The sequence below is a fragment of the Doryrhamphus excisus genome, linkage group LG19 (genome assembly GCF_037039965.1).
Source record: "Doryrhamphus excisus strain RoL-2023G ecotype Guam linkage group LG19, RoL_Dexc_Guam_v1.1, whole genome shotgun sequence".
In the NCBI taxonomy this organism is placed as follows: domain Eukaryota; kingdom Metazoa; phylum Chordata; class Actinopteri; order Syngnathiformes; family Syngnathidae; genus Doryrhamphus; species Doryrhamphus excisus.
The window spans coordinates 11,023,354-11,047,153 of NC_136375.1; the positions used below are offsets into that span (position 1 = coordinate 11,023,354).

Consider the following 23,800-nt stretch of genomic DNA (forward strand, 5'->3'; position numbering starts at 1 on the left):
TGTCAGGGTTATGAGGTCCACTGGTGGTTTGGAAAGGTCAAGAATCTGTATACAAATAAACTGTAGTGATGCAGTAGCGGTCCTGTCTGTACATGCGACATATTATGTCCACCTCAGCATTTTCTACATTTGTCCACCCCCGTGATCTCATGTCATGTGCTCATGTTGTCATATTTGAGGAACTCTACCGGGGTGCAGTCTCCAGAGGACTGCAGCACATGTTTGTGTGTCTACTTGTTGCCTCACCGCGGTGGACACCGTCTCGTCTGTGGTGCGAGCCCACCTGAGCGGTTCACCAAATGTATGTATAAACGACTAATAGAAGCCAGTGAATGCATCATAGTGTGTGCATAAGTGTTGCTTGGTTAGGACCGCTCGTGTTGCTAAAAATGACACAGACGCTACCAGGATGGAACACTGGCCCATATTATTGACACTGCATCATCTGGAACTGTCATCAGTAGCACGCCGAGCTGGGCCGCCATTGCCTGCAAAACATGTATTCATGTGGGAGATGGTCACATAAGGGTGGAGAGTAAAGGCTATGTCAACAACTGATGCTTCATTCAGAAACACTAGCCGTAATATTATTGCTGGAAATGTTACACATGGCAAACAACAATGGTGGCAAAGAGGACGGGGGCCATCGAGTTTCCATCTAATCACGCTTGTCATAAAAGATGAAAAATTAATGGGCCGGATGCCGCATGACGTCACACTCCATTGAGGTCCTGTCTGAATGTTTTTGTCCTGCCATTCAGCACTGGAGCTCATTGCCTTTTAATGAAGAAATCAGACACTGAGGGCAGCGATTAGGCCATATCACTTCCTCAGCCACCGCCAGCCAAAATCTCCAACAGGACACTTTGTATTGTAATGGTGTGGCTGGCATTTTGCGGCACATTCTAAAAATATAATTCATCAAGAAAACAGCAAAAACTGAAAAATCCACACACATTTTACACCAATGACGTCAAAATATAAAGTTGTAATTTTAAGAAAATTATGTCATAATATTATGATGTAAATGTCATGTCAGGCTGCGGTAAAAAGTATACATGCAAACTCCACACAGAGATGTCAGAGCGGAGAATCGAACCCAGGTCTTCCCGATCTCCTGACTGTGTGGCCTCCATGCTAACCACTTGTTCACCGTGCGACCATAAAGTCAAAATATCAAAAGAAAAAAAAATTATAAAGTCAAAATATCAATAGGAAAAAAAATCACAAGGAAAAATCATTTCATTTTAGTGGCATAGTGTTACTTTTTAGGAGTTGTAATGTTATGACACAAAAATAATAATAATAGTAAAAATAAAGTTGTAATATTTGAAAAGTAGGTTGGGGGACTAATACACATATAATCATCATTCATTCATTCATTTTCTACCGCTTATCCTCATGAGGGTCGCGGGGGTGCTGGAGCCTATCCCAGCATAACTTCAGGCGAGAGGCGGGGTACACCCTGGACTAGTCGCTAGCCAATCACAGGGCACATATAGACAAACAACCATTCACACTCACATTCATACCTATGGACAATTTGGAGTCGCTAATTAACCTAGCATGTTTTTGGAATGTGGGAGGAAACCGGAGTACCCGGAGAAAACCCATGCAAAGTCATAATATAACAAAAAGAAAATTGACTAAGATTAAGTGAACATATTTGGAAATTTAAAAAAAATGAAAAAAAGCAATGACGTCGAGACTCATCGGCTTTTTCACCTATATCACAAAGCTAAGATGCATATTTTTTCTTAAAGTTCTTAGCATAGCTACACAATTGCCTTCACAAAGTATCAATATGTCCTTTGGATCCTTTTATTTTTCACTATGTAGAACTTCGGTGGAAAAAGTTTGGACTCAAAATCAAATACACGCCATTTTTTTAAACTGTATTCAAGCTCAGCATTGACTACTCTAAAGTTAATTTCTATGCTATTGTGCCTTAAGATGTATTACAATGGTATGTGAGATACTGTGAATGGATGAGTCGAGAAGGGGAGGAAGAGTAAATATGAAGGCTAGTAATCTTTCCTGATGTGTTACATCAGACTTTATCAGGGTGTGTTGTGGTCTGCGGTTTTAAGCTGGTGCTCTTCATTCTGGATCAGTGCTCTGCGGAATGTCACCTCTTCTATTACATAAGGAGTGACCCTCAGACAAGTCATATGATAGAAGACATTTAGGAATCTGATAGTAAAATCTTTTTTTAAATGTTACAGCTTAGAGCACTTGTAAAGTGTCTAGATTTTGGATACATGTCCAATATGGCACCTCTTGCCTGAGTGCTGAGGCGTCCCTTTTTAAAACGAACCCATCCAGCTTTTATGGCCTTGTTGTGTATCGCCTGACATTTTGATCACCGGTTTTGTGTGTTGACTCATCATGCTGGCAAAGAAAGAGTGAAGGATCACCACCTTTTGTTGTTTGTGGGGGTGGGTGAACGGTGCCCGTGCACAATTATAGGCCGATCAACAACATTTTGGCAAGTTTCCTCGTGGAGATGAGTCATTTTTGATCAGTCAGCAGAGTCAAGAGAGAAAAAGGAAAGGGAAAACAGCTGCTCATGCCAGGAGTTGAACACCAGCGTCACAATCGGGCTGTTTTTCTTTGGGCTTGTCCGGGACCCTTTACTGATATGAGGTCAGCTTTTGTAAGGCTCATGTTTTTGGACGTTGTGGAGATAAGCTTGGCCTAGATTTAAAAGAGCTTGGCGTTATCTCTTTCGGGGGTTTCTTCATCGAAAGAGCCTGACAGTTGGTGCTAAAGTTAGTAAGGGATGGTTTTTGGTGTTTTCTGCTTTTCTTTCTCATGGAGCGTGTTGTATTGTGACAGCTGCCCAGGCCTCTGTTGGAATAACATCCCCGGGAACTCGCTCTTCCTCACATGCACATAGAGTTAGCAGGCCGACGCCTTTCCCCCCTTGATTGTAATGCTCTGCATGTTTCGCTTATTTAGGAAATCAACTATGCAGGTTGACGCCTGTGTGAATAAAGCCATAATAGAACGGTTATCTTTTGTCCCTGTTAGATCAGCAAGCCCCCCCCCACCCCACCCCCACCTTTTCTATGTGCTCCCTGAGGTCTCTGAAGTTCCTCTGCATTTCATGGAAACTTGGGAACAGCGCTTCCTCCCAGTGTTGCTGCATATTGGTCCAGGACTCACTGGATTCGGGAGAGGGAGCGGGGGGGGGGGGGGGGGGGCTCCACTCCACTCCACACCTTGCTGCTCAGTAAAGTTGGCCAGAAAACACACGGATCAAAGAGAAGACAGGGGGCGGGTGGCAACACTGCATTTTCCCACATTGATGGTCTCACATTGTTGCGACCTTTTTTTATTATTTCCTATCAAAAGAAGCATTTTGCCCCCTCTTTATTCAAGGAAAATAGCCTGGTGCCTCATCTTCAGCTTATTGACCCACCGGAACTGGTCATTACTCAGTATAACAGGCTGACTCGCAGTGTCATCTTAGATTTAGGCTAAAATCATCACACAGCAACTTAACACACAAAAGGTAGATACGAAATATACAAGAAAAGTACCTATATGAATCCTAGTGTTCCTAGTGTTGTCCCCCTTCTCCTCCCCCCCTTCATCACCCAATCATCCCGTCCTGTCACCCCTTGTTTCACTGCATGTTGTATATGTATGGACGGATGATTGCACTATTTCGCTTGTACTTCTGTCTAAGTGACAAGAATAAAGGCTCGTACTGAAAAATACAAACAGCAACTATTGTAACTTCTTCCCATAATGCAGTATTCCCAGCAGAACAGTTCATTGGCCAATGGCTGCCATCTGCAGCCGCCCCCTCAGGAGCTCATGAGCTCCCTCTGGTGGCCCCGACTCCCTTGACTGCATTATAAGTAAAGTGGTGCTTCGGCTTTTGTAATTCATTCCAAAAGGTCAGACCGAAACTAAAATGTGTGAAAAACAAAGCATTTTCCACATAGGAAATATGCAAATGCAATTAATCCCTTCCAGATACCCCAAATTATGATTATAAATAAATTTTATAGAGTGTAATTAATAGTTTTACATGCAGAAAACAATGGAAAATAATCCTGGTGAAAATGAATTCACTTTTCTAATCAACTTCCTGGCACTTGCAACTTTCTTTGACCCCATGTCGGGTTATTTAGCAGTCATACTCCATTTTAAAAAAAATGCACGGACAGTAAGTTGTCCCTGAGCAGATATAAAGCCATAAAGTGTGAGTTGTGTACTGACTTTTGGGAACTACTGTCATTATTGCACATGTCCACCTTGAGACACATTATGGTTTTATCTTCAAACACGCTGCTGTCATGTAAACAAACAAACAAAACAACACTTTATTTTGATATACAGCATAAGGGTGCAGATTGAGGCCTGTAAGAATGAGCAGATAAGGGTTAATCCTCAGTAATTGTTGCATTCTTTAGCTTGTCTGACAAATCCACCATTAAAAAAGTTCAACTTTCTATGAAACACGCAAACCTGATGAGGCTGCGCTGTGAACTTCATACCTCTGCACAACTTTTTTTTTTCTTCTTTTTAGAGAAACAACAGCATGAGCGAGCGAGTGAGTGGTTGAGAGAGCGGACGAGATTGGTTCCTCTCACTGTTGTCCTGCCCTGTGATTGGTAGAAGCCTGTTGCTGGGCTTGTGTCGAGTTTCGAGAGTTTTTCTTGCTTCCTCTTGGCCGTGCACCCATAGGTCAGGTTTGAACTGGTCTGGTGGACTTCTGGCACTTGTTGAACATCTCAGGAAAAGAAAGGGGGTGGGGGGGGAGCTGCAGCATTCTCACTTCTTGACAAAACAAAAGGCGAGACACGTGCAGAGTTTTTGCTGGTTTGGCAGTGTGTCTTCACTTTTGTTTTTCTTGTTACACGAGTCATCTTCCCTGCTGTCTGTTATTAATTACCATGTTAGGATTACATCTGCTAAATACATCTGTTGTCGTGTTTGGCCTATAAAAGTTATCTTTTCACACCTTATTATCGAGTGATGCTATGCAGGCAATGTGCTTGCTATACGTTACTGTTTTTTTTTATATTCAGTTTTATATTATCTCACAACAGGCACAATAACAACAACATAATAATAATAGTCATTATCGTGATAATAACATGGCTGCCCTCCAGCTAAAACTAAACTTCCTGTCCAGAAGACATTTATTGATAGACACAAGCACAAGTCTTATTCATGTTTCTCTGATTACATCTACTGTATCGGGTAATACAAGTGTAAAGGTGACTATAGGGTTGTTATTTCATGTCTACAGGGCTCTAATAATGGTGAAAATCATATTTAGCAACAGGTTTTCAATGCCCTAACTAGGAAATTATTCAATTTATTAAAACGGAATTCTATTTCCCAGTTGGATTTGGAACCAATTATGCGAGGGATTACTGTACATTACTGACTACTGACCAGCCAGGTCCACCTTACAGTATGTAATCTCAATCCTAATCAGTTTTGTGCAATTATTGTGTAGCACGTTTGTTCAGTAAATTAAACTTTACACTTGTTCCTTACTCCTACTTTTAACTTTTTACGTTAAAGCAAAGCTTTGTAATGGCACTGTGACCTCTTGTCTGACTCGTTTACACGACGTCACATCTCCAGGGTGCCGTCGCTTTGTCTTTTCACGTCAAACAACATCCACATGTGTCCCAACAAGTGTGATGTTTGAACTTTGGATCAGCTTGTTTGCACATTGCCACTCAAGACGGAGTGTGTGTGTGTGACATGGCTAACACTTTAGCTGACATTTAGATTAATAGACGGACAATAGGTGTTTTGTTTATAAGCTGTACTGTGCCGTGGAGGACACAAGTACTGTACATTCTGGTTCCAAGTGACATTTTTATGGGCGTATGAATTACTTGCTGTACTATCGAAATGACTCTGGAGTAGTCAGTTGTGAGGGCAATCGTGTCTTGCCTACGGTCAAGCATGGTGGCATCATAGTCTCGGTGTGCATGAGTGCTGCCGGGCACTGTGGGAGCTACGGTTCATTGAGGGGAAACATGAAATATAGCATGAAGTGTGACATTATTTAAGCAGACCTTGCATGGAGTAGCATGTATGTCTCCGGAGTGTTGTTCCACTCTGGGCTTATTGAGTTAATAATAATAATAATAATAATTACATTTTGTCCATAATATCGCTAAAACAACCATAGCATGTTGGTTCAGTAGCCAGTCTCCATGTAGCGTGAAAGGGAAGTAAGCTAACATCATGTCCCGTAACATTACTGATGCCTGGAAGACATTGTTATTTTGTTAGTGATTGTTGTTGACTATATTTTGGCAAATAATTTGATGAATTTCTTGTGTAACACACTCCACATACTGGAGTATTTATATTTCTGTCCAAAGTACGAGCTTGTTTTGCGGGACTTGTTTACAACATCTGGTTTGCATGTGGCGAGCAAGCCAACAAGCCGACTGCAAGAAGCTCATGGACAAGCTCTCAGAGGTGAAGAAGTGTCCCAAACGCTGAAACAACAGTTCCGTGGTCTCGCCCCCCCGTGGAATCATCAGTGCGTGCACCCTCACAATAGCGTCCGTGAAGCCAGACCCCCGAGCCTAAGCATTTTTTTTTTTTTTATGTGAAAGGGTGTTTGCTGTATCGTAAGCCCTAACGCTGACCAGCTCTCTTCTGCAGCTTTGCTGAGCCATGGGAGTGCTGACTCCAGCCCTGGGAACGTGTTTACCTCTGCCCCGCACCCCACCCTGTGGCAACAGGAGTTTAGAAGGGGAAGGGTGGAAGGCGGGTGGGGGGGGGGGTTCTCTGACGGCTGGCTCGATCCACACAATGAACCTGCTGAACACTGTCAGATGTAGCGATCCATGCAGCCGCTTGCCAAACTGGCCGGACAGGCTCAAAGTGCACAGAGCGGAGTTGCTCGTTGCACCAAATATAGCTTGTTTGTCTGCTTCTTTATTGGGTGACCCTTAACCCCTTTCACGGACTTGTTGTTGCACACACTCTTTGCTATTGTGCACCATATGGAGGTTTATTCCTCATGTCGGTGCCATCCGAGCCACAGGGGAAGCTACGTCGTTGCTTCCGTTGTTTGTTTGCCACCAAAAATCTGTGGCAATATGCCGTGTCTCGCTCCCGTGTATTATAATTGACCTTCTCGCTGTGTGATAAAGCTGTAATGCAGTGTGCCAGTGTTATTGTCAGGCTGGGATAAACAAAGCCATAAGAGCTGGCCTCCTTATCTCTACCCCCCCCCCCCCTCTCACCTCCTAGCTCTGAAAGGAGTCCTTCAGCTGCCTGATTAGTGGAAGGATGACATTATCTGCAGTCTGAGAGGCTGCCATGCACACTTAAATGGCCCCGCAGTGGCAAGCAGACCCATTCTTTCTTCATTATATCCCCGATTCATATAAAGATTGCTGCTTTCAAAGCGGGTTTGACACTAGTATATATCTTAAAAGTGATCCCTTCCACCTTGATTTGATTATTGCTGATTATGATCAGCTTTTAATTAATGGCTGCAGACACAATGACAGCAGATTCAATCATGATCAATGGCAGCAGGGAACAAAAGAAGCAGAGAGAGAAGTGATGATGTTTTCTTAAAGGGGGGCTTGTCCTTTCCGCTCACGTTTTGGTCCCCTCCTTCCTCTTTCCTCACGCTTAGCTCCGCCCCTCCAACGCTCCTCACATGCAATTGGTCAGCGCGAGTGTGTTTTCGTGCCGTGATTGGCCACCTCGTGTGTCAATCGAACGAGCCTCGACTTATTTACCGAATGTATGCGCAAAGAGGGGGCCAGGACTGTACTGCCTGTGCTGCTGCAACAGCTGACGAGCAGGGCACTTGAACGCAGCGCCTCCAGGAACAAAGAAGGGGAACATTTAGGATTTTTTTTTCCTGAAGTAACGTTCGAAAGAAGCCAAAGTGTAACCAGGACACGACATGAGGCAAGCAGTGTCACCGTCGGAGAACGTGGAGAATTGTTCGCTGGCGGTGACAGACTTGTTCAAGATATGTGCCCATTGTGAACGTCTTAGCAAAAAGGTAAGAAAGCGATGCAATTCGGCGTGCAAACTCCACAAAACGTTTGTCCTAAGTCTAATGTTCGGGTTTGGAGTAGTGTCAGTTGATGGATGCTTTGAGGAGACTGTTTTTCCTTCGAGTGAATATGAGCTGCAGTGCAGTCTTTTGTCCGGACTTGTTTATCAGGCAAGTTTGGGGGAACCCGCACCCCCCCCCAACCCTTTCTCCCGTTCCCCAATCCGACAATACGCCGTCCATACGTTGAACAAGTCACCATTCATTGTCACTGTCATTGTTGAATCGTTAATCAGGTTGTTGTAGCTCATTTAACGACATTTCTTGGTCATCTCATTCATCTTTTTTTGGTGCTCAATCCTGTAGGGGTGGACATGTCCGGACATGACAAAACTGTCCTTTGGATGTTACACTCTTTGTCCTAAATAATTAAAAACAATTTCTGGTATATAATGAAATTGATGAAAAGGTTCTGATTGACTAAAATGAATAATGTATTGAGTGGACATGTCCAGTCATTTTATACTGAAATAATAACCACTTCCTGGGCAAGTTTCTCACATTAGTCCTTGAATTGACATCTATTGACAACCAAAACTGTCAAATAAGCAAAAAAGTATGCGTCATACAATTAAAGACAGTAAAGAAACATCTTCTTTTGTCTTGCAGGATTTAGGAATAAGGATCCCAAGACCTCTGGGGAACGGACCTAGTAGATTTATCCCTGAAAAAGAGGTACAGTTACACCACTACTGGAAAAAAAAGTGAAATTCTTGTGTTTATGCAGTATTTATTTCCCCCCGCTAAAGATTCTCCAAGTCAGTAAAGTGGACACCAGGACACAGTCGATATTTGAGGATGCGTTCGCCGCCCTCGGTCGCCTTGACAACATCTCCCTGGTGATGGGCTTCCACCCGCAGTACCTGGAGAGCTTCCTGCGGACGCAGCACTACCTGCTACAGATGGACGGGCCGCTGTCGCTGCACTACCGCCACTATATCGGCATCATGGTACGACCCCAGCCCTCCCTCCGCTTTCTGACGTTGATCTTACAGTCGTGGTGTTTTTTCTTTCATGAACGCAGGCGGCGGCTCGACACCAGTGCTCGTACTTGGTCAATCTCCACGTGAACGACTTCCTCCAAGTCGGAGGAGACCCCAAGTGGCTCAACGGGTTGGACGAAGCCCCGCAGAAGCTGCAGCAGCTGGGAGAGATCAACAAAATCCTGGCCCACCGTCCTTGGCTGCTCACCAAGGAGCACATCGAGGTGAGAAAGTGGCTACAGTCTGGCCCGCGAGGTGTTAAAGTCTTCTTGTGTAACAGCTGAGATCACGGCCAGCGTGTTATTGTGAAGGTCATCTTAAGGGTGGCTTTAAAAATTCATATTCTTAACTTTCCTTGTTTCCCAGGGTCTCCTGAAGGCAGAGGAGCACAGCTGGTCCCTGGCCGAGCTCATCCACGCCGTGGTCCTCCTCACGCACTACCACTCCCTGGCCTCCTTCACTTTCGGCTGCGGCATCATGCCAGAGATCCACTGCGACGGCGGCCATACCTTCAGACCACCCTCTCTTAGCCAGTACTGTGTGTGCGACATCGCTAACGGAAACAACCACGGCAATCACCATGACAGTCTTGGCAGCCAGGTGAGGCCATTGTCTCTCTGAATAATTACGTGGTGACCTAAAGGTGGGGTCATCATAATACCAGAGCTTTGAAGCGATACACTGAATTGAAAGTACTTCATTGCACAGAAAGTCTTTTTTGGTGTTAAAATGTAGAATTAGCAAGTATTTTAAAAACGCTTTGACCACATGCAGTATTAAGTAGCTGAATTTGACTTTTTTCATTTAACGTGTAAATCATGTTAAATATTTACTAATAAGTACTACTTGCCGTCACATACTTGGCCTGGCATTAAATCTACACTGATTTAATGTACATGTCTCCAATTAGTTCTATTTTCATGTTCCTGAATGTACCGCTAGTTGGAGGCGGCTTAACATCAGTGGTCGCCCACACCAGTTTCAGACATGATATTTCTACTTCCTTATTTTTTGAATATAGTGTCTATTGCAGACATGACATTCTTCAGGGTTCTGAAGTTAGCTTACTTTCTATGCTATAGTGCCATCTGTTGTTTTGGCATGTGCTTGACAGCCTCCAAATATGTTTTACCATCATACCAAACACGTGCCACTTTGCTTAACTGAGTGATTGTGAAATAATTTTCCCCGGACAAATGTGCTTTTTTTGGAAATTATTGAAAAGGCCCGGTTTATTTTTTTGACACGAATGTGAAAATGTGTGCTCAGGAGATGTGCAGCGAGGTGGAGGTGCTGATGGAGCGCATGAAGCAGCTGCAGGAGTGCCGTGACGATGAGGAGGCCAGCCAGGAGGAGATGGCCACTCGCTTTGAGCGTGAGAAGACCGAGAGCATGCTGGTGGTCACGGCCGAGGACGAGGAGTGGGTGCCCTCCAGGGACATCTCCCGACACTTTGAGGACCCCAGCTATGGCTACAAGGACTTCTCCAGGAGGGGGGAGCACGTGCCCACTTTCAGAGTGCAGGTAGAGTCCAAAAACACACGTATGAATGTTCTCCACCTGTTTTATGAGCATGAGTCATCTATTTGTACGTTTCTGCAGGACTACAGCTGGGAGGACCACGGCTTCTCCTTGGTGAACAGGCTGTATCCCGATGTGGGTCAGATGCTGGATGAGAAGTTTCAAATGGCGTACAACTTGACCTATAACACCATGGCCACACACAAAGACGTGGACACCAGCATGCTGCGCAGGGCCATCTGGAACTACATCCACTGCATGTTCGGAATCAGGTCAGCAGCAGTTTGTGAAGCTTGGACGTTAACCAATACTGCAGTTTCTCACCCTAACGTGTGCCTTCTTCAGGTATGACGACTACGACTACGGCGAGATCAACCAGCTGCTGGACCGTAGCTTTAAGATCTACATCAAGACTATGGTGTGCAGTCCAGAGAAGACCACCAAACGAATGTATGAGAGCTTCTGGAGGCAGTTTCAGCACTCAGAGAAGGTGAGCGCCTCGCTCCTCACATGAGAAGCCTTTTTTTTAAAAAAAAATGACATTAGCATCACTAACTTCCTGTTTCTGGTCACTCCCTGCAGGTCCACGTTAATCTGCTTCTTATGGAAGCGCGAATGCAAGCAGAACTGTTATACGCTCTGAGAGCCATCACTCGCTACATGACATGAAGTGCTTTCAGCATTTTTTTTGTCTTTTTTTTATATATAGTTTTTATTACATGCCATTTCTCAATGTGAGACATTTCATGAAATCATGTTGGTAAGGGTTTGCTCGATGGAGAAGATGGATGCTGAGAAGATCAGAACAAAAACTTGTCACAGGCACAGTTTTGGGTTTTTTTTTTTTGCCTGCAGTGCCAAAAGTGTCCAACAGAGGGCATCCTGGATGTCAGGCACCCAAGTATTGAGTATTCCAGCATGCACCACCCTCTTCCACCTGACTGAAGACCCTTCTCGGAAAAAAAAAGCTGTGCAGCCACAACCCGTCTGCACTGTTATTACTGTTATTAGTTTCTTTTTGATATCTTGTTTGAAGATGCGGTCGTCGTGGTAACAGGCGACGGGACGCATCACATTTGGGCCACCGTACGTGTGCCTGAACGATCCAGCGCAGTGTTCATATGCTGCAGTGTGCTGATGCTGCTGCTCCCCTGAATTGTATTCAGCGGGAAGGGAGGGGGTCATATTGACCCGCCCCCCCACCCCAAAATTACCTCCCCAACTCTCAGTCATAGTCCCTATCCATTTGCAATCCACTGCATTAACCCCCTCCCATCTTATCCCAAATGTCTGTGTAAGCTAATTCAAGGAGTGTGTGGAGACTCAAAGAACACTGAGCCCTTTTTGAGTTAACCGTGTGTATGTGAAAGAGAGAGAGAGTGTGTGTATGAGAGCGAGAGAAGGTAGCTTTTTGAATTTCATGTGTCATAAAAAAAAAGGCGAGGCGCTTTGAAGGAGACTTCTTGCTTCTGCTGTAGCTCTATTGTGATAACTGTTTGTTTTTTGTCAATATCTTTATTTTTCTGGCAAGGGGGCAGGGCTTCTTGCCCCAGCGACACACACACACACACACACACACACAATGCTAGCTGTCTTCCGTGTTATCCCAGCTGCCTGGTCACACTCGAGGGTGTGAATTTTACCAGTAAAAGAAATACCTCTTCTGTTTTTTCTCCAAAGTGCTCTTTGGTGAGCACAGACTGATTTTTAAAAATATACATATTTTTTTTTCCTTTTCTCCCCCAGGCTGCCATTGTTCCGATTGCGGTCGCTTTGGAACGTGAAAGGATGTAGCTGTGCTTATTAAGCTTAACTAGTGCAAAAGCAGCTTTTTTGTAAAAAAAAAACAAAAAAGTAAGTGTTGTTTTGTTCACTAAAACAAGTACTGCATTTTTTTTTTGAGGGTGGATTAAGAGAGATAAACGTTTCGATGGGGTGGTGACGACAAAAGAATGGTACCATTGGAAGTTGTTGGGGAGGAAAAAGAGTGGAGAGTTTTTGTTTTCCAAACTTCTGACTGATGTCAGTTACTGACACTTTTTATATGAAAATATATTAAAAATTTACAAAAAAAATAAATTTATGATATTGAATTGTGTATCATTTGTAGCGTAAAGTTGTTTGGTTGAATCATCAGTGAGGATTGTGCAAGAAAGTGCACTAAATGAGGTTCACATTGTTATGGAAAGTGGAAATGGGAAAAACGGGCGATCGTGCTATTCTCACTGAGCTTAGGCTAGTGTTGAGTTCAAGTGTCGGTCAGCTGGATAACCATGTGACTCATCCCATCTCCTCTGCCCCAGTGGCATGATCCAGGTCAAAGTTTGAGGTGCAAGTGGAACAGCTTACTGTTTCTCATGCACCTCACACAGAGGGGGGGTGGAATCACATTTCCCTACGTGAGAGAGCCAAATTAAACATTTTGTGTTACGACATCATCACCAGCACAATCACTATCCCCAAAACTGCCTTCACTCGCATCTCATTTATAGGATTACAAAGCAAACAACCTCAACGTCAGCTCATATTTCATATCAACCCACTGAATTGTTTGTTCATGAGATGTAAAGAGTGTTTTAAGGTTTGTACACAAAAGTGCCGTTCCTGATTTGTTTTGATGTAATGTGACTGAAATGCTGTACTTTTAGAGGCTACTTGTAAGCACTGCCTGGGCCCCATGTCTGTGTACTAATAATAAAGGTTTTCCAGAGGCTAAACATGTCTTGCTTCCTGCTGTTTTATTTGTTTTACAAGCATCTCTCACACATGCACACACAAACACACACACACTTAAACAGTTTGCTTATGAGGCAGATTCTCAAAATGACTCATCCATGACTGCAATGCCATAAAATTGCCAATTTGTTACATAAATGTGCAAAGACACTTTAAAAGGATCAGTTTCACTTTAAAGGAATTGACTTTTAAAGTGCTTGAAATAACATTGACATGATGCTAGAGGCTCAACTTAATAGAAGAACACATTCACATTAGCTGTGATACAGTACAGCTGGTAGACTAGTAAAAACATTTGATGTTTACCTGAGGATGCATGAACCTTTGACCTGTTAGGAATCACCTGTTTTTTTTTATGTCACAATCTCTGTCAGCAGTTTTTGGGCTACGGGTCGGAAGTCCAACTCCCAGGACTCTCTGTGGTAGCCACTCACGTCCTTGTTTCCCGCCCACTTCAGGACCTTGTCTTCATCTGAGGAGGAACGACATGAGATGGTGAGATATCACACTCGTGTCCTGCAACCGCAATGCATCATGGGAGGATGCGTTGTCGTCGCATGATGCGTTGCAGCCATCCCGGCCGTACAATATCCCGCTCCAAAACCAACCTAAGTACGACGTGAGGATCTCCAGCAGCGACCGTCCCTCTTTTGTGTCCAGAAGCTTTTCTGACCCGCCGCCTGTCATGTTCCACAAGGCCTGACACACCTGGCCCGCCAGCTGCCAGTCACCTGCGCCGAAGTCTCGCAGACAGTCTGTTAGCCTAAAACACACAAACACACACTCATCGAATGGAAAAAAAAAAGGAGGGATTGTTGTCTGTTGTACACAACCCTGACCGGCCTCAACACTATTTGCATTGTGTAGCACTGTAGCATCAGCAATAATACAGCTAATCTATGAAATATAATAGTCTAAGCAATACATTTGTCTAAAAATAAGGTGATGTTGGTTGGTTATTCTGTTACATTCTTTTTGTAAACATTTGTAAACAAGCACTTTTGTGGGCGTGGCTTACCTGTTGCCACAAAGTGCTACACTTGACACTTGGCATTTGTAAGCTAACAGTATCAGCGCCAAAAGAAAAAAGGACAATACAGACAAGTATTTTCATTGACGTCCAGCAGAACAAAGGTTGTCTTACACACAAAAAAAAATAATCAAAGACATGTTACCAAATAGCAAGTCGATCAATTGAGCGGTAATCGATGGTTTTAGGCTCTGCCCACGTGCCGGCTGTTATTTGCTGTATGCTTGTGGTTTTCTCCATTTCTCCCCGTAATTCAGGTGGGTCAAACTGTTATTTTTGTGTTTTTCGGTGTTGTTAAATTGTGGAACAGGACAAATATGTGTAAGTGCAAGTTATTACTACGTTTTGTTGCGATAATCAACGTCTTTTATTTCAACTGCTAGTAAATCGCTAAGCTAAAGCTAGCCCCTGCTAGACGATTCTCCCCTTAATTCAGGTGGGTCAAACTGTTATTTTTGTGTTTTTCGGTGTTGTTAAATTGTGGAACAGGACAAATATGTGTAAGTGCAAGTTATTACTACGTTTTGTTGCGATAATCAACGTCTTTTTTTGAACTGCTAGTAAATCGCTTAGCTAAAGCTAGCCCCTGCTTGATGATTATGTGCAACCCGTGTCGTTAGCGACTAATGTTTTTTCAGCTGATTAATATGCAAATCGTATGCACGCGTCTATTTGTAAACCGCATTAATGTGTTTGTGTTTTATAAGTATTTTTAAGTTTTTTAAGTATTATTATACAACTCGAGGGGCACCCAAGAGAAAAAGAACATTCCAATTGCAACTCAAATGCAATTAACACCACACATTGTGTAACATTGTCCAACTGGATACACAAGCTTACTTTGCAGCAGCCCCTTCCACTGACAGACGGCCTCGGTTTGGAGGGTCCAGCGCCAGGTTGGTGAGGACCCCGCAGGCCGAGAAGCAGACTTCAGGGTTCTTAGAGTCCAGCAGTGTCACCACAAACCTGTGCACTGACGGCCATGCAAGAGGAGAGCGAGGAGGTAAGGACACACCAGTTAGCAGCCATATAAAAAAAACATAAATGTGTGTTTTTTTTATTTTTTATAAACCTTCATTTTGTACTACAAAGTCCCGCACTTCTTTGGTCTGTGACAAGTTTCCATAGACGCGGGTAGCCTCCAGGATGGCATCCATGTTGGAGCTGACTATCAACTTCAGCATCACTGATAGAAGAACAAGGAAACCGGGTTTAAAAAATATATATACATAAACATGTTTCACATGAATCTGTGTTGTTCATATTTGTTTTTCTTTTTTTTTGTCCTACACTCCGCAATGGCCAGCTGACTGCGTTTCAGCGCCGAGCTGTCTTTGTGATAGAAGGTCAGGTTGTTGATGGTGGCGGCCACGTTCACTATCAACTCCTCGCTCTCCTGCACAGACCTCAGCTCTGATATGGACACACAATAAATATCACAGGTATTGTCATGGTGTGTAGATGTTGCATTTTGAAGTGGTTTTATGTTACTGCAGAAATCCAGCACTTGTGACCTGTTAAGTTTTGTTTTGATTCTTCTAAGTTTGGATTACACAAAAAGAGTTGTGTACCTCAGTGACAAGGGGATGTCTTGTGTTAAATCAGAGAAGTATAATGCAAATCTGGATTCAAAATGAAGTCAGCAGCCGTGTGGTTAGTGTGCAGGCCTCACAGCTAGGAGACCCGAGTTCAATTCCACCCTCTGTGTGGAGTTTGCATGTTCTCCCTGTGCATGTGTGGGTTTTCTCCTGGTACCCCGGTTTCCTCCCACATTCCAAAAACATGCTAGGTTAATTGGTGACTCCAAATTGTCCATAGGTATGAATGTGAGTGTGAATGGTTGTTTGTCTATATGTGCCCTGTGATTGGCTGGCGACCAGTCCAGGGTGTACCCCGCCTCTCGCCCAAAGACAGCTGGGATAGGCTCCAGCACCCCCACAACCCTCGTGAGGACAAGCGGTAGAAAATGAATGAATGAATGTTGACTTATATGTGGCTATTCTTATCAGGGGCAAAATATGATACTCCGGTCTCTACTGAGATGTTTGATTTTAGCGTGTGCGGGGGCAACATCAAAGAAAGCAAGAATTTCACACATAAGATCAGCCTAGCCTCGCCTGGAACCATGTAACCACACGGGAGAATTTCACACACACACACATACACACAAATAGCCTGGGAGGTGTAACAGAACATCCTGATCTCACAGCACTGTGACGCGCTTAGTCGTCAGAAACTAAAAAAAAAAACACCACCGGTAAATTGAAACATTTTCTTCCCAGCATTCGGTAAGTCATTGCCTCTTTTTACTTTTTGAAGCAGCTGATTCCTGCTGTGACATCACCAATACTGAAATTGCTTATGTCTTACCTAGCGTCTCCATTAGTAGCTGGATGCAGGTGGTGTTGCTGGCCAGCGCCGCGCCCACATCAGGATGAATGCACATGTTGGCCAGCACCCTGACCAGCTTCACCAGCACATCCTCGCCCTCCCGTACGCTGGCCGCAGTGGGTGCCGGCGAGTCCTCCCTCAGCTGGTAGTCGTCGTACAGCCGCAGGAGGGTGTCTACACAATCCTCACAGTGGAAGAGCTGCTGACGAGCCTCGTCGCTTTTTGCCGTGAGGTTGCCCAGCGTGAAGAGGAGTCGCACGACAAGGTCCTGTGGTGGAGAGGTGATGCACTATGCGTCAGCTGGATAATGATTTGCACCCATATAAACTACAACCACCATAATAAACATCTTGTTAAATCAATACCTCAAAACTGAGCCATATTATCGTTGTAAAGGCTGAATTCCTCTATGGATTGGGCAGATGTACCTAATGTTGTGGCCTATAAGTGGATTTACAGTAGTAGTTAAGTTTGTCGAGTAAGCGCTACTGTCAACCTGGTTTCCTTTGCTAACGTGTTCGCAGGTGTTCACACTTCCCAAAGGAGGCGACCGATAACTACCCGCATGTTCCCTCATGTCCTGGCACCGCTGTATCTGTCACATGGCAGCACACACCTCTGACTCGCATGAGCCTTCAGTGACAGGTATAAGGACAGGACAAACTGCCCCGTCAGGAGAATGCGCATGTGTGTGTCAATGTTAACACCCTATGAGTCATATTAGATTGCATGCTCAAGGGAGGAGCCCATTTGTTCTATTATTATTTATTTCCCCTCCTTTCTAGACCTTTCTTGGCTGAGTCACGGGATTACTACATGTCAACACACAGCAGGATGCTGCACACAAATGTGCTTGGACTAGATGTACGTAAACATCTTGGTGGGAAAGTACACAGGAACACTGTCGAAGCTCATCTGTTGAGGCTGAGACACCGCAAGGCCTCCCAGGACACCCTGCCGACTCACCTGTTTTTGGTGATGTTTGCTCAGTAGTTCTAAAAATAGATGGTAGCAGTCAGGGTTCTCAGCCAGTGAGAGGCGGCACTCCGCATAAGAGGAGAGTTTACTGATGAGGAGAAAGCACCACATAATTTACTGTTTCATGCAGAACATGTGGGCCCAGTTCAATGACAGGCATAGTATCCATCTAAAGCATGCTACCTGTATATTCTAGAAACATTGGTACAGACATCTTGGTCCTGGCGATGGCGTTGCAGCACCAAGCAGAGCTGTGACATCAGCGAGTAGGAGACAAAGAGCGGCCGGGCCTCAAGATGGTCAGCAAGGTTCCTCAGGGTGGCCGTCAGCTGAAGAGGCCAAAAGTCAGAGAGGTGGAGGTTAGCATGTGACCACATATTTGAAATCCATTGTGGTGTAAGGTAAACCGTCTAAATACTTTTGGACATAACCGGTCAGCAGTGGTTCTTTTTTAGGGGTGTTGCGAGACACATGAATGTTTGGAGCTATGAGGAAGAGACACCATTTTAACATTACTTATTAGTAAAGTACAATGAAAAAATATATATGACAATACTAATTTCTACTATGTTACACTAATCTGCACTCTGACAAAAGGGCTCACTCCGTTCATGCCATTGTTGTATGGTACAAATACGCCAAAGGCTGAAGTTTTTATCATAACCAAAAGCTAACATAATGATGTTTTTATTCTTAGCATATTGGATTTTTTTTTTTTTGCAAAATTGCACCATGCATTGTTTTATTTTATTCAGTATGTGGCTCTTAGGTGGGAAAAGTTTAGACTTCAATGGTTGTGCAGTACTTAAACGGCCAATGATAAAATCATGCCCTCTAGTGGCTGCAAAGCAATAACAGAGCGCGCACCTGCACTAAGATGTGTCCAGCCATTGTAAAGAATGCATCGTCAACAGTGCAGAGTTTCTGTACGAACTTCTGAGCCACTCTCATGCAGTTTTTGTCCAACAGGAGGCGTATGATCGCAGTGTTTCCCGAGAGAAACTTGAGCGTGCCGACGCAGTAAAACAACGCTTCTCCAGATGTAGACACCTCCTCGCGGAGCAACAGTCCAAGCAGGAAGTCTACATGGAAGGGAACCATCCACAGCACAGTTAACATTCATGTGGTGCCGGCCTGTGCCCATGAAACAGAATTGAGTTCACCTATGACTGAGTTGTCCTGGAAGAGGGCGTCGTTGGATTCATTGCGACTGATCTGGAAGACGAGCTTACAGATGTTGAGCAGGTTGTTCCCGCTGACACGCAACTGAAATAAAAAATGTGATAGCAAATAAAATGTCACACTTTTGTTCACAAGCATCCTAATGGAGGACTTTTGAGAACTGACGGCGAGGCAGAGTTCGGCGATGTGCAGATCAAGCCGCGAAGAGTTGAGGTCAATGAGCTGAAACAGGGTTCGTAGTATGGTGGAGCGCTTCTTGCAGCCATGATGGCCCAGCATGCCAGCCTCTGCCAGGGCATCATGGAGACTGACACACAAGTCACACAGATGCTCCAGCGAGGCCTCAGAGCTCCCTGGGGGATTACATTGGAAATTAAGTGTCTGGTACAGTGAAGAAAATAAGTATTTGAACACCCTGCTATTTTGCTATTTCTCCCACTTAGAAATCATGGAGGGGTCTGAAATTTTCATCGTAGGTGCATGTCCACTGTGAGAGCGATAAACTAAAAAGAAAAATCCAGAAATCACAATGCATGATTTTTTAACAATTTATTTGTGTGATACAGCTGCTAATAAGTATTTGAACACCTGAGAAAATGAATGTTAATATTTGGTACAGTAGCCTTTGTTTGCTATTACAGAGGTCAAACGTTTCCTGTAGTTTTTCACCAGGTTTGCACACACTGCAGGAGGGATCTTGGCCCACTCCTCCACACAGATCTTCTCTAGATCAGTCAGGTTTCTGGGCTGTCGCTGAGAAACACGGAGTTTGAGCTCCCTCCAAAGATTTTCGATTGGGTTCAGGTCTGGAGACTGGCTGGGCCATGCTAGAACCTTGATATGCTTCTTACGGAGCCACTCCTTGGTTTTCCTGGCTGTGTGCTTCGGGTCGTTGTCGTGTTGGAAGACCCAGCCACGACCCATCTTCAATGCTCTGACAGAGGGAAGGAGGTTGTTCCCCAAAATCTCACAATACACGGCCCCAGTCATCCTCTCTTTAATGCAGTGCACTCGTCCTGTCCCATGTGCAGAAAAACACCCCCAAAGCATGATGCTACCACCCCCATGCTTCACAGTAGGGATGGTGTTCTTCGGATTGTACTCTTCATTCTTCTTCCTCCAAACACGCTTATTGGAATTATGACCAAAAAGTTCTATTTTGGTCTCATCTGACCATAAAACTTTCTCCCATGACTCCTCTGTATCATCCAAATGGTCATATGCAAACTTAAGACGGGCCTTGACATGTGCTGGTTTAAGCAGGGGAACCTTTCGTGCCATGCATGATTTCACATCATGACGTCTTAGTGTATTACCTACAGTAACCTTGGAAACGGTGGTCCCAGCTCTTTTCAGGTCATTGACCAAGTCCTGTCGTGTAGTTCTGGGCTGATTCCTCACCTTTCTTAGAATCATTGAGACCCCACGAGGTGATATCTTGCATGGGGCTCCACTCCGATTGAGATTGACCGTCATGTTTAGCTTCTTCCATTTTCTAATGATAGCTCCAACAGTGGACCTTTTTTCACCAAGCTGCTTGGTAATTGCTCCGTAGCCCTTTCCAGCCTTGTGGAGGTGTACAATTTTGTCTCTGGTGTCTTTGGACAGCTCTTTGGTCTTCGCCATGTTACAAGTTAAAGTCTTACTGATTGTATGGGGTGGACAGGTGTCTTTATGCAGCTAACGACCTCAAACAGGTGCATCTGATTCAGGATGATACATGGAGTGCAGGTGGACTTCTAATGGGCAGACTAACAGGTCTTTCAGGGTCAGAATTCTAGATGATACACAGGTGTTCAAATACTTATTAGCAGCTGTATCACACAAATAAATTGTTAAAAAATCATGCATTGTGATTTCTGGATTTTTCTTTTTAGTTTATCTCTCTCACAGTGGACATGCACCTACGATGAAAATTTCAGACCCCTCCATGATTTCTAAGTGGGAGAAATAGCAAAATAGCAGGGTGTTCAAATACTTATTTTCTTCACTGTAAGTTTGAATCTACACGGGCACAAATGAATGAACAACAGTGTTGAGTCATAACCACATCCTCCCTTTTCTAGGAAACGTCAGTGGAGCGACACAATTCCATGACTCTAGTGTGGATGCCAGGGTGTTTGTGAGGTAAAATAAAAAGTCTTCCTGAGGTGAGACACCTCAATTCCTTTTGTTTTTATCACTGGACATTTGGTAGAACAAATACTCACTGTTGATTTTAAAAGTTCCCACATTTGTTGTGTTGATCTATGTAAAGTGTATTTACAGACAAGGCTGCCAGTAAATTCAAAAACATTTTTCCATTGAAAAGACTTTTTCCCCCACAAATACATATGAGATACACCGTGGGGTGATGTCAACATCATTTAGGTCAAATGGAGACTTCAAGCCCAGTGTATGACCTGATAATGACTTTGTTTTTAAAAATCAGCTTTCATTTATTGTGTGGCTCTTACTGCTTGCAGCCGTAGCCTTTAGTTCCTGGAGAAGAGGCGCTATTTTAACCCACTTGGAGTCTTCAACTGCGCTTGCGGTGGTCTGTCCATCCCCCAAATCTGAAAGGTGGAATGACATTTGCTGGTGAAAATGAGACTCATGCATGCCTGGTTCACAACTTGGGTGTCCTAAAACATAACAGGGTGTTTTTAATGGCCCCATTGAAAGGTCACTAGCTACTGAACTTTCTGGATGTTGTGTGTGTGAGCAGGTTACAATGACGACCAGACATTCAAGGATGACTGTACCTGTACAAATTCATGATGAGAACCAAGGTCCCACTGTACAGTCTTCATACATGTAGTTTGCTGTAGGAACGGTCCTCAGCTACATTGTCTAAGTTGTGCACGCAGCAGCTTGCAGTCAGTCGTGTTCATTTTTACCCCATTGCTTCTGTGCAACACAGGAAATTGTGGCCTTCTAAAGCCACAGCTTTGTCCGTGATTGGCGGGTATTGTATTGTGCTGGAAGTAGCAATGTCGAAGTATGTTTGCGGAGTTGATAACTGCTGTGTGTAGGTTGGACTAACGGACATTTGAAGTGATAAAATAACCAAGGGGAAATCAATAAATTAATTATCATATATACAAACCAGTTCTCCATTCCGGTCCGCCTTCTGTGGTTCTGACTGTGGTGTTATCGTTGGGCTGCGTTAGCTTACTGCAAACACCAGGAGAGACAAACACATAGAAGTCAGTAGTTTTCTACATTGACCAGTGGGTGGCTACTTTGGATTTCACTTATTGCAGGCTATTTGGCAATCTATCCCCACAGTAAACGAGGGAACTCTGTACATACTAGATACTACCACTAGATGTCCTTGTTGGACCAGTCATGACATCATCCCTGCCTTAGACCTTGGGTTTGGTCATCTTGCTGTGGTCACTCTAATCTAACTGAGAGCCTTTTTGACTGAAAGAGCTTTTTTACTGGCAAAAAGAAGAACAGTGGAATGTTTTGTCATTGTAGAAACGGGATTTGGAAAAGAATATAACCAAGTACCTTTCACTCTGGGTTCTGCGTGGACCATGTTTGTGAGGAACCCCAGGGATCTCATTGTGGTCTCCACAGACCTGAGTTTGGGGTGGTGGCAACTTTTTCGACATGCCTAGTTTCAATCGTTCTTGTGCTTAAAAACAGAAAGGATGAGACAAAGTAGAAAGTAACTTGTGGTAAATGTAAGGTCAAAGTGCTGTCTTACCCTCTGCATGTCCCGCTAGAGGAGGCAATGTGGTGAGAGACGTCGCCCTGAGGAGACGTGCCCGTGTCACCGGCAGCCCCCCCCTCTTTGTGTCCACTGGTTCAGTGGGTGGTTTGGGGGAGAACTTTTCATCCTTGTTGAGAACTGCAACTTTGGACTTCTGGTGAGGAATCAGATACTGTGTGTTGTGTACGTGGACATGCATGAGGGTGAAAGGTCACTCACATGCTCCAGAGGAGAGAGGCGCGTCCCTGAACTCGGCCGGGAGTCGGAGACATCAAAGTTCTGTGCGTGGAGACTGTCAAGTTTTTTGTTTTTGTTTTATAACGTGACTCATCATATGGCCTTGTCAGGAACTTCAGAAGATTGTGACAAACCTGAAGGTTGATGAAGGTCTGCTGTTGTGGTCTGCACGGATAGAGCTTCTTGCAAAAAGTTGCCTCTGCACATCCCTGGGGGTGCAAGGTCTCTGGGTGGACTGAGCTCGGAGGGTGCGTCTTGCTTCATCCACTATTTCTGCACTTGTTTTCAACGAGGGGTGTCTCCTTGGCAGAAAGGGCCCACACAGCTCATATTTCCTCTCCATGGCGCCCATTAGACTGCTGCGGCCTTAGCTCAGTGGTTTTGTCTTCATTATGAACGTTTGAGTATTATATTTTTGTTGGTAAGGTTTGCTTAAAGCAAGAAAAAACCACATGCTTTGTTTTGGGATGGATGATTCGGAGTAAATTGTGTAAAAGAGTAAAAGTTCCGCAGTGTGCTCCGTCTCCATGGCGACCACATGTTGCTGTGGTAGCTAGCACAAACAAACACGAACAATAGAACACATTCCCATTAAAAGGGATACATTTAGTTGTATCACACGGTAACAATAAAATAGTATCTCCAAACTTACCGTGCACGTCAAGGAAAGTGCGCTGTGGTTCTTGCCGTTAAAGTATTAAAAGTCGTCTTCCGGTTAACAAAATAATTGTACGACTCCGGAAATTATTGCGGATTCAATTTACCGACAAATAAATACTCATTAAAAAAACTGTCCCGTGTGACAGCATAGAAACTATAAATCAACGGGTGTTCAAAATATTCCGCTGCGAACTGACAGACTTCAGGGGTTGTGACGTAATCATCAGTCGTCGGTCGCCTGCCACGTAAACAGGCGCGACGGAAACTATATCTAGTTTCTTGGACATGCATGTTTAGCTACG

The 23,800-nt window shown here is 44.2% G+C and overlaps 2 protein-coding genes and 1 long non-coding RNA gene across 8 annotated transcripts in view; 2 read left to right on the plus strand and 1 right to left on the minus strand.

Moving 5' to 3' along the window:
* The window catches only part of sesn1 (sestrin 1), a 47,266-nt gene extending 33,968 nt beyond the window's left edge, over positions 1–13,298 (plus strand). The window contains exons 1-9 of one of the 2 annotated variants that reach the window (XM_058057927.2): positions 7,745–8,023; positions 8,687–8,752; positions 8,827–9,027; positions 9,102–9,284; positions 9,427–9,660; positions 10,330–10,584; positions 10,663–10,853; positions 10,927–11,071; positions 11,164–13,298. In XM_058057927.2, the coding sequence (XP_057913910.2) occupies positions 7,922–8,023; positions 8,687–8,752; positions 8,827–9,027; positions 9,102–9,284; positions 9,427–9,660; positions 10,330–10,584; positions 10,663–10,853; positions 10,927–11,071; positions 11,164–11,250 (1,464 nt within the window). In that variant the 5' untranslated portion in view covers positions 7,745–7,921 and the 3' untranslated portion in view covers positions 11,251–13,298. Of the gene's footprint in view, positions 1–7,744; positions 8,024–8,686; positions 8,753–8,826; positions 9,028–9,101; positions 9,285–9,426; positions 9,661–10,329; positions 10,585–10,662; positions 10,854–10,926; positions 11,072–11,163 lie in introns of those variants that run through there. The other variant, XM_058057926.2, reaches the window with a different exon arrangement.
* On the minus strand, positions 12,576–23,726 carry armc2 (armadillo repeat containing 2). Of its 5 annotated transcripts, XM_058057922.2 has the most exons (18): positions 23,491–23,726; positions 22,973–23,391; positions 22,821–22,893; positions 22,596–22,755; positions 22,397–22,523; positions 21,987–22,054; positions 21,355–21,453; positions 19,064–19,251; positions 18,880–18,982; positions 18,584–18,798; positions 17,900–18,045; positions 17,705–17,804; positions 16,718–17,006; positions 15,638–15,760; positions 15,420–15,533; positions 15,188–15,320; positions 13,926–14,080; positions 12,576–13,789 (listed from the first exon to the last, which is right to left on the minus strand). In XM_058057922.2, the coding sequence occupies exons 2-18, from the start codon at positions 23,188–23,190 to the stop codon at positions 13,671–13,673; spliced, it is 2,430 nt and encodes an 809-aa protein (XP_057913905.2). In that variant the 5' UTR covers positions 23,191–23,391; positions 23,491–23,726; the 3' UTR covers positions 12,576–13,670. The 5 variants fall into 5 exon arrangements, 4 of the variants coding, with proteins under 4 accessions (XP_057913905.2, XP_057913907.2, XP_057913906.2 ...); XM_058057924.2 differs by lacking the exon at positions 23,491–23,726 and having other exon boundaries at positions 22,821–22,880; positions 22,973–23,122; XR_013630432.1 differs by lacking the exon at positions 12,576–13,789 and having other exon boundaries at positions 13,934–14,080; positions 15,448–15,533.
* Positions 16,150–21,215, plus strand: LOC131107679 (uncharacterized). The gene is made up of 7 exons (XR_013630433.1): positions 16,150–16,635; positions 16,722–17,019; positions 17,263–17,383; positions 17,524–18,075; positions 18,686–18,961; positions 19,034–19,282; positions 20,965–21,215. It is a non-coding gene; the product is annotated as an uncharacterized LOC131107679 (long non-coding RNA).
* Positions 23,727–23,800: the final 74 nt, after the last annotated feature.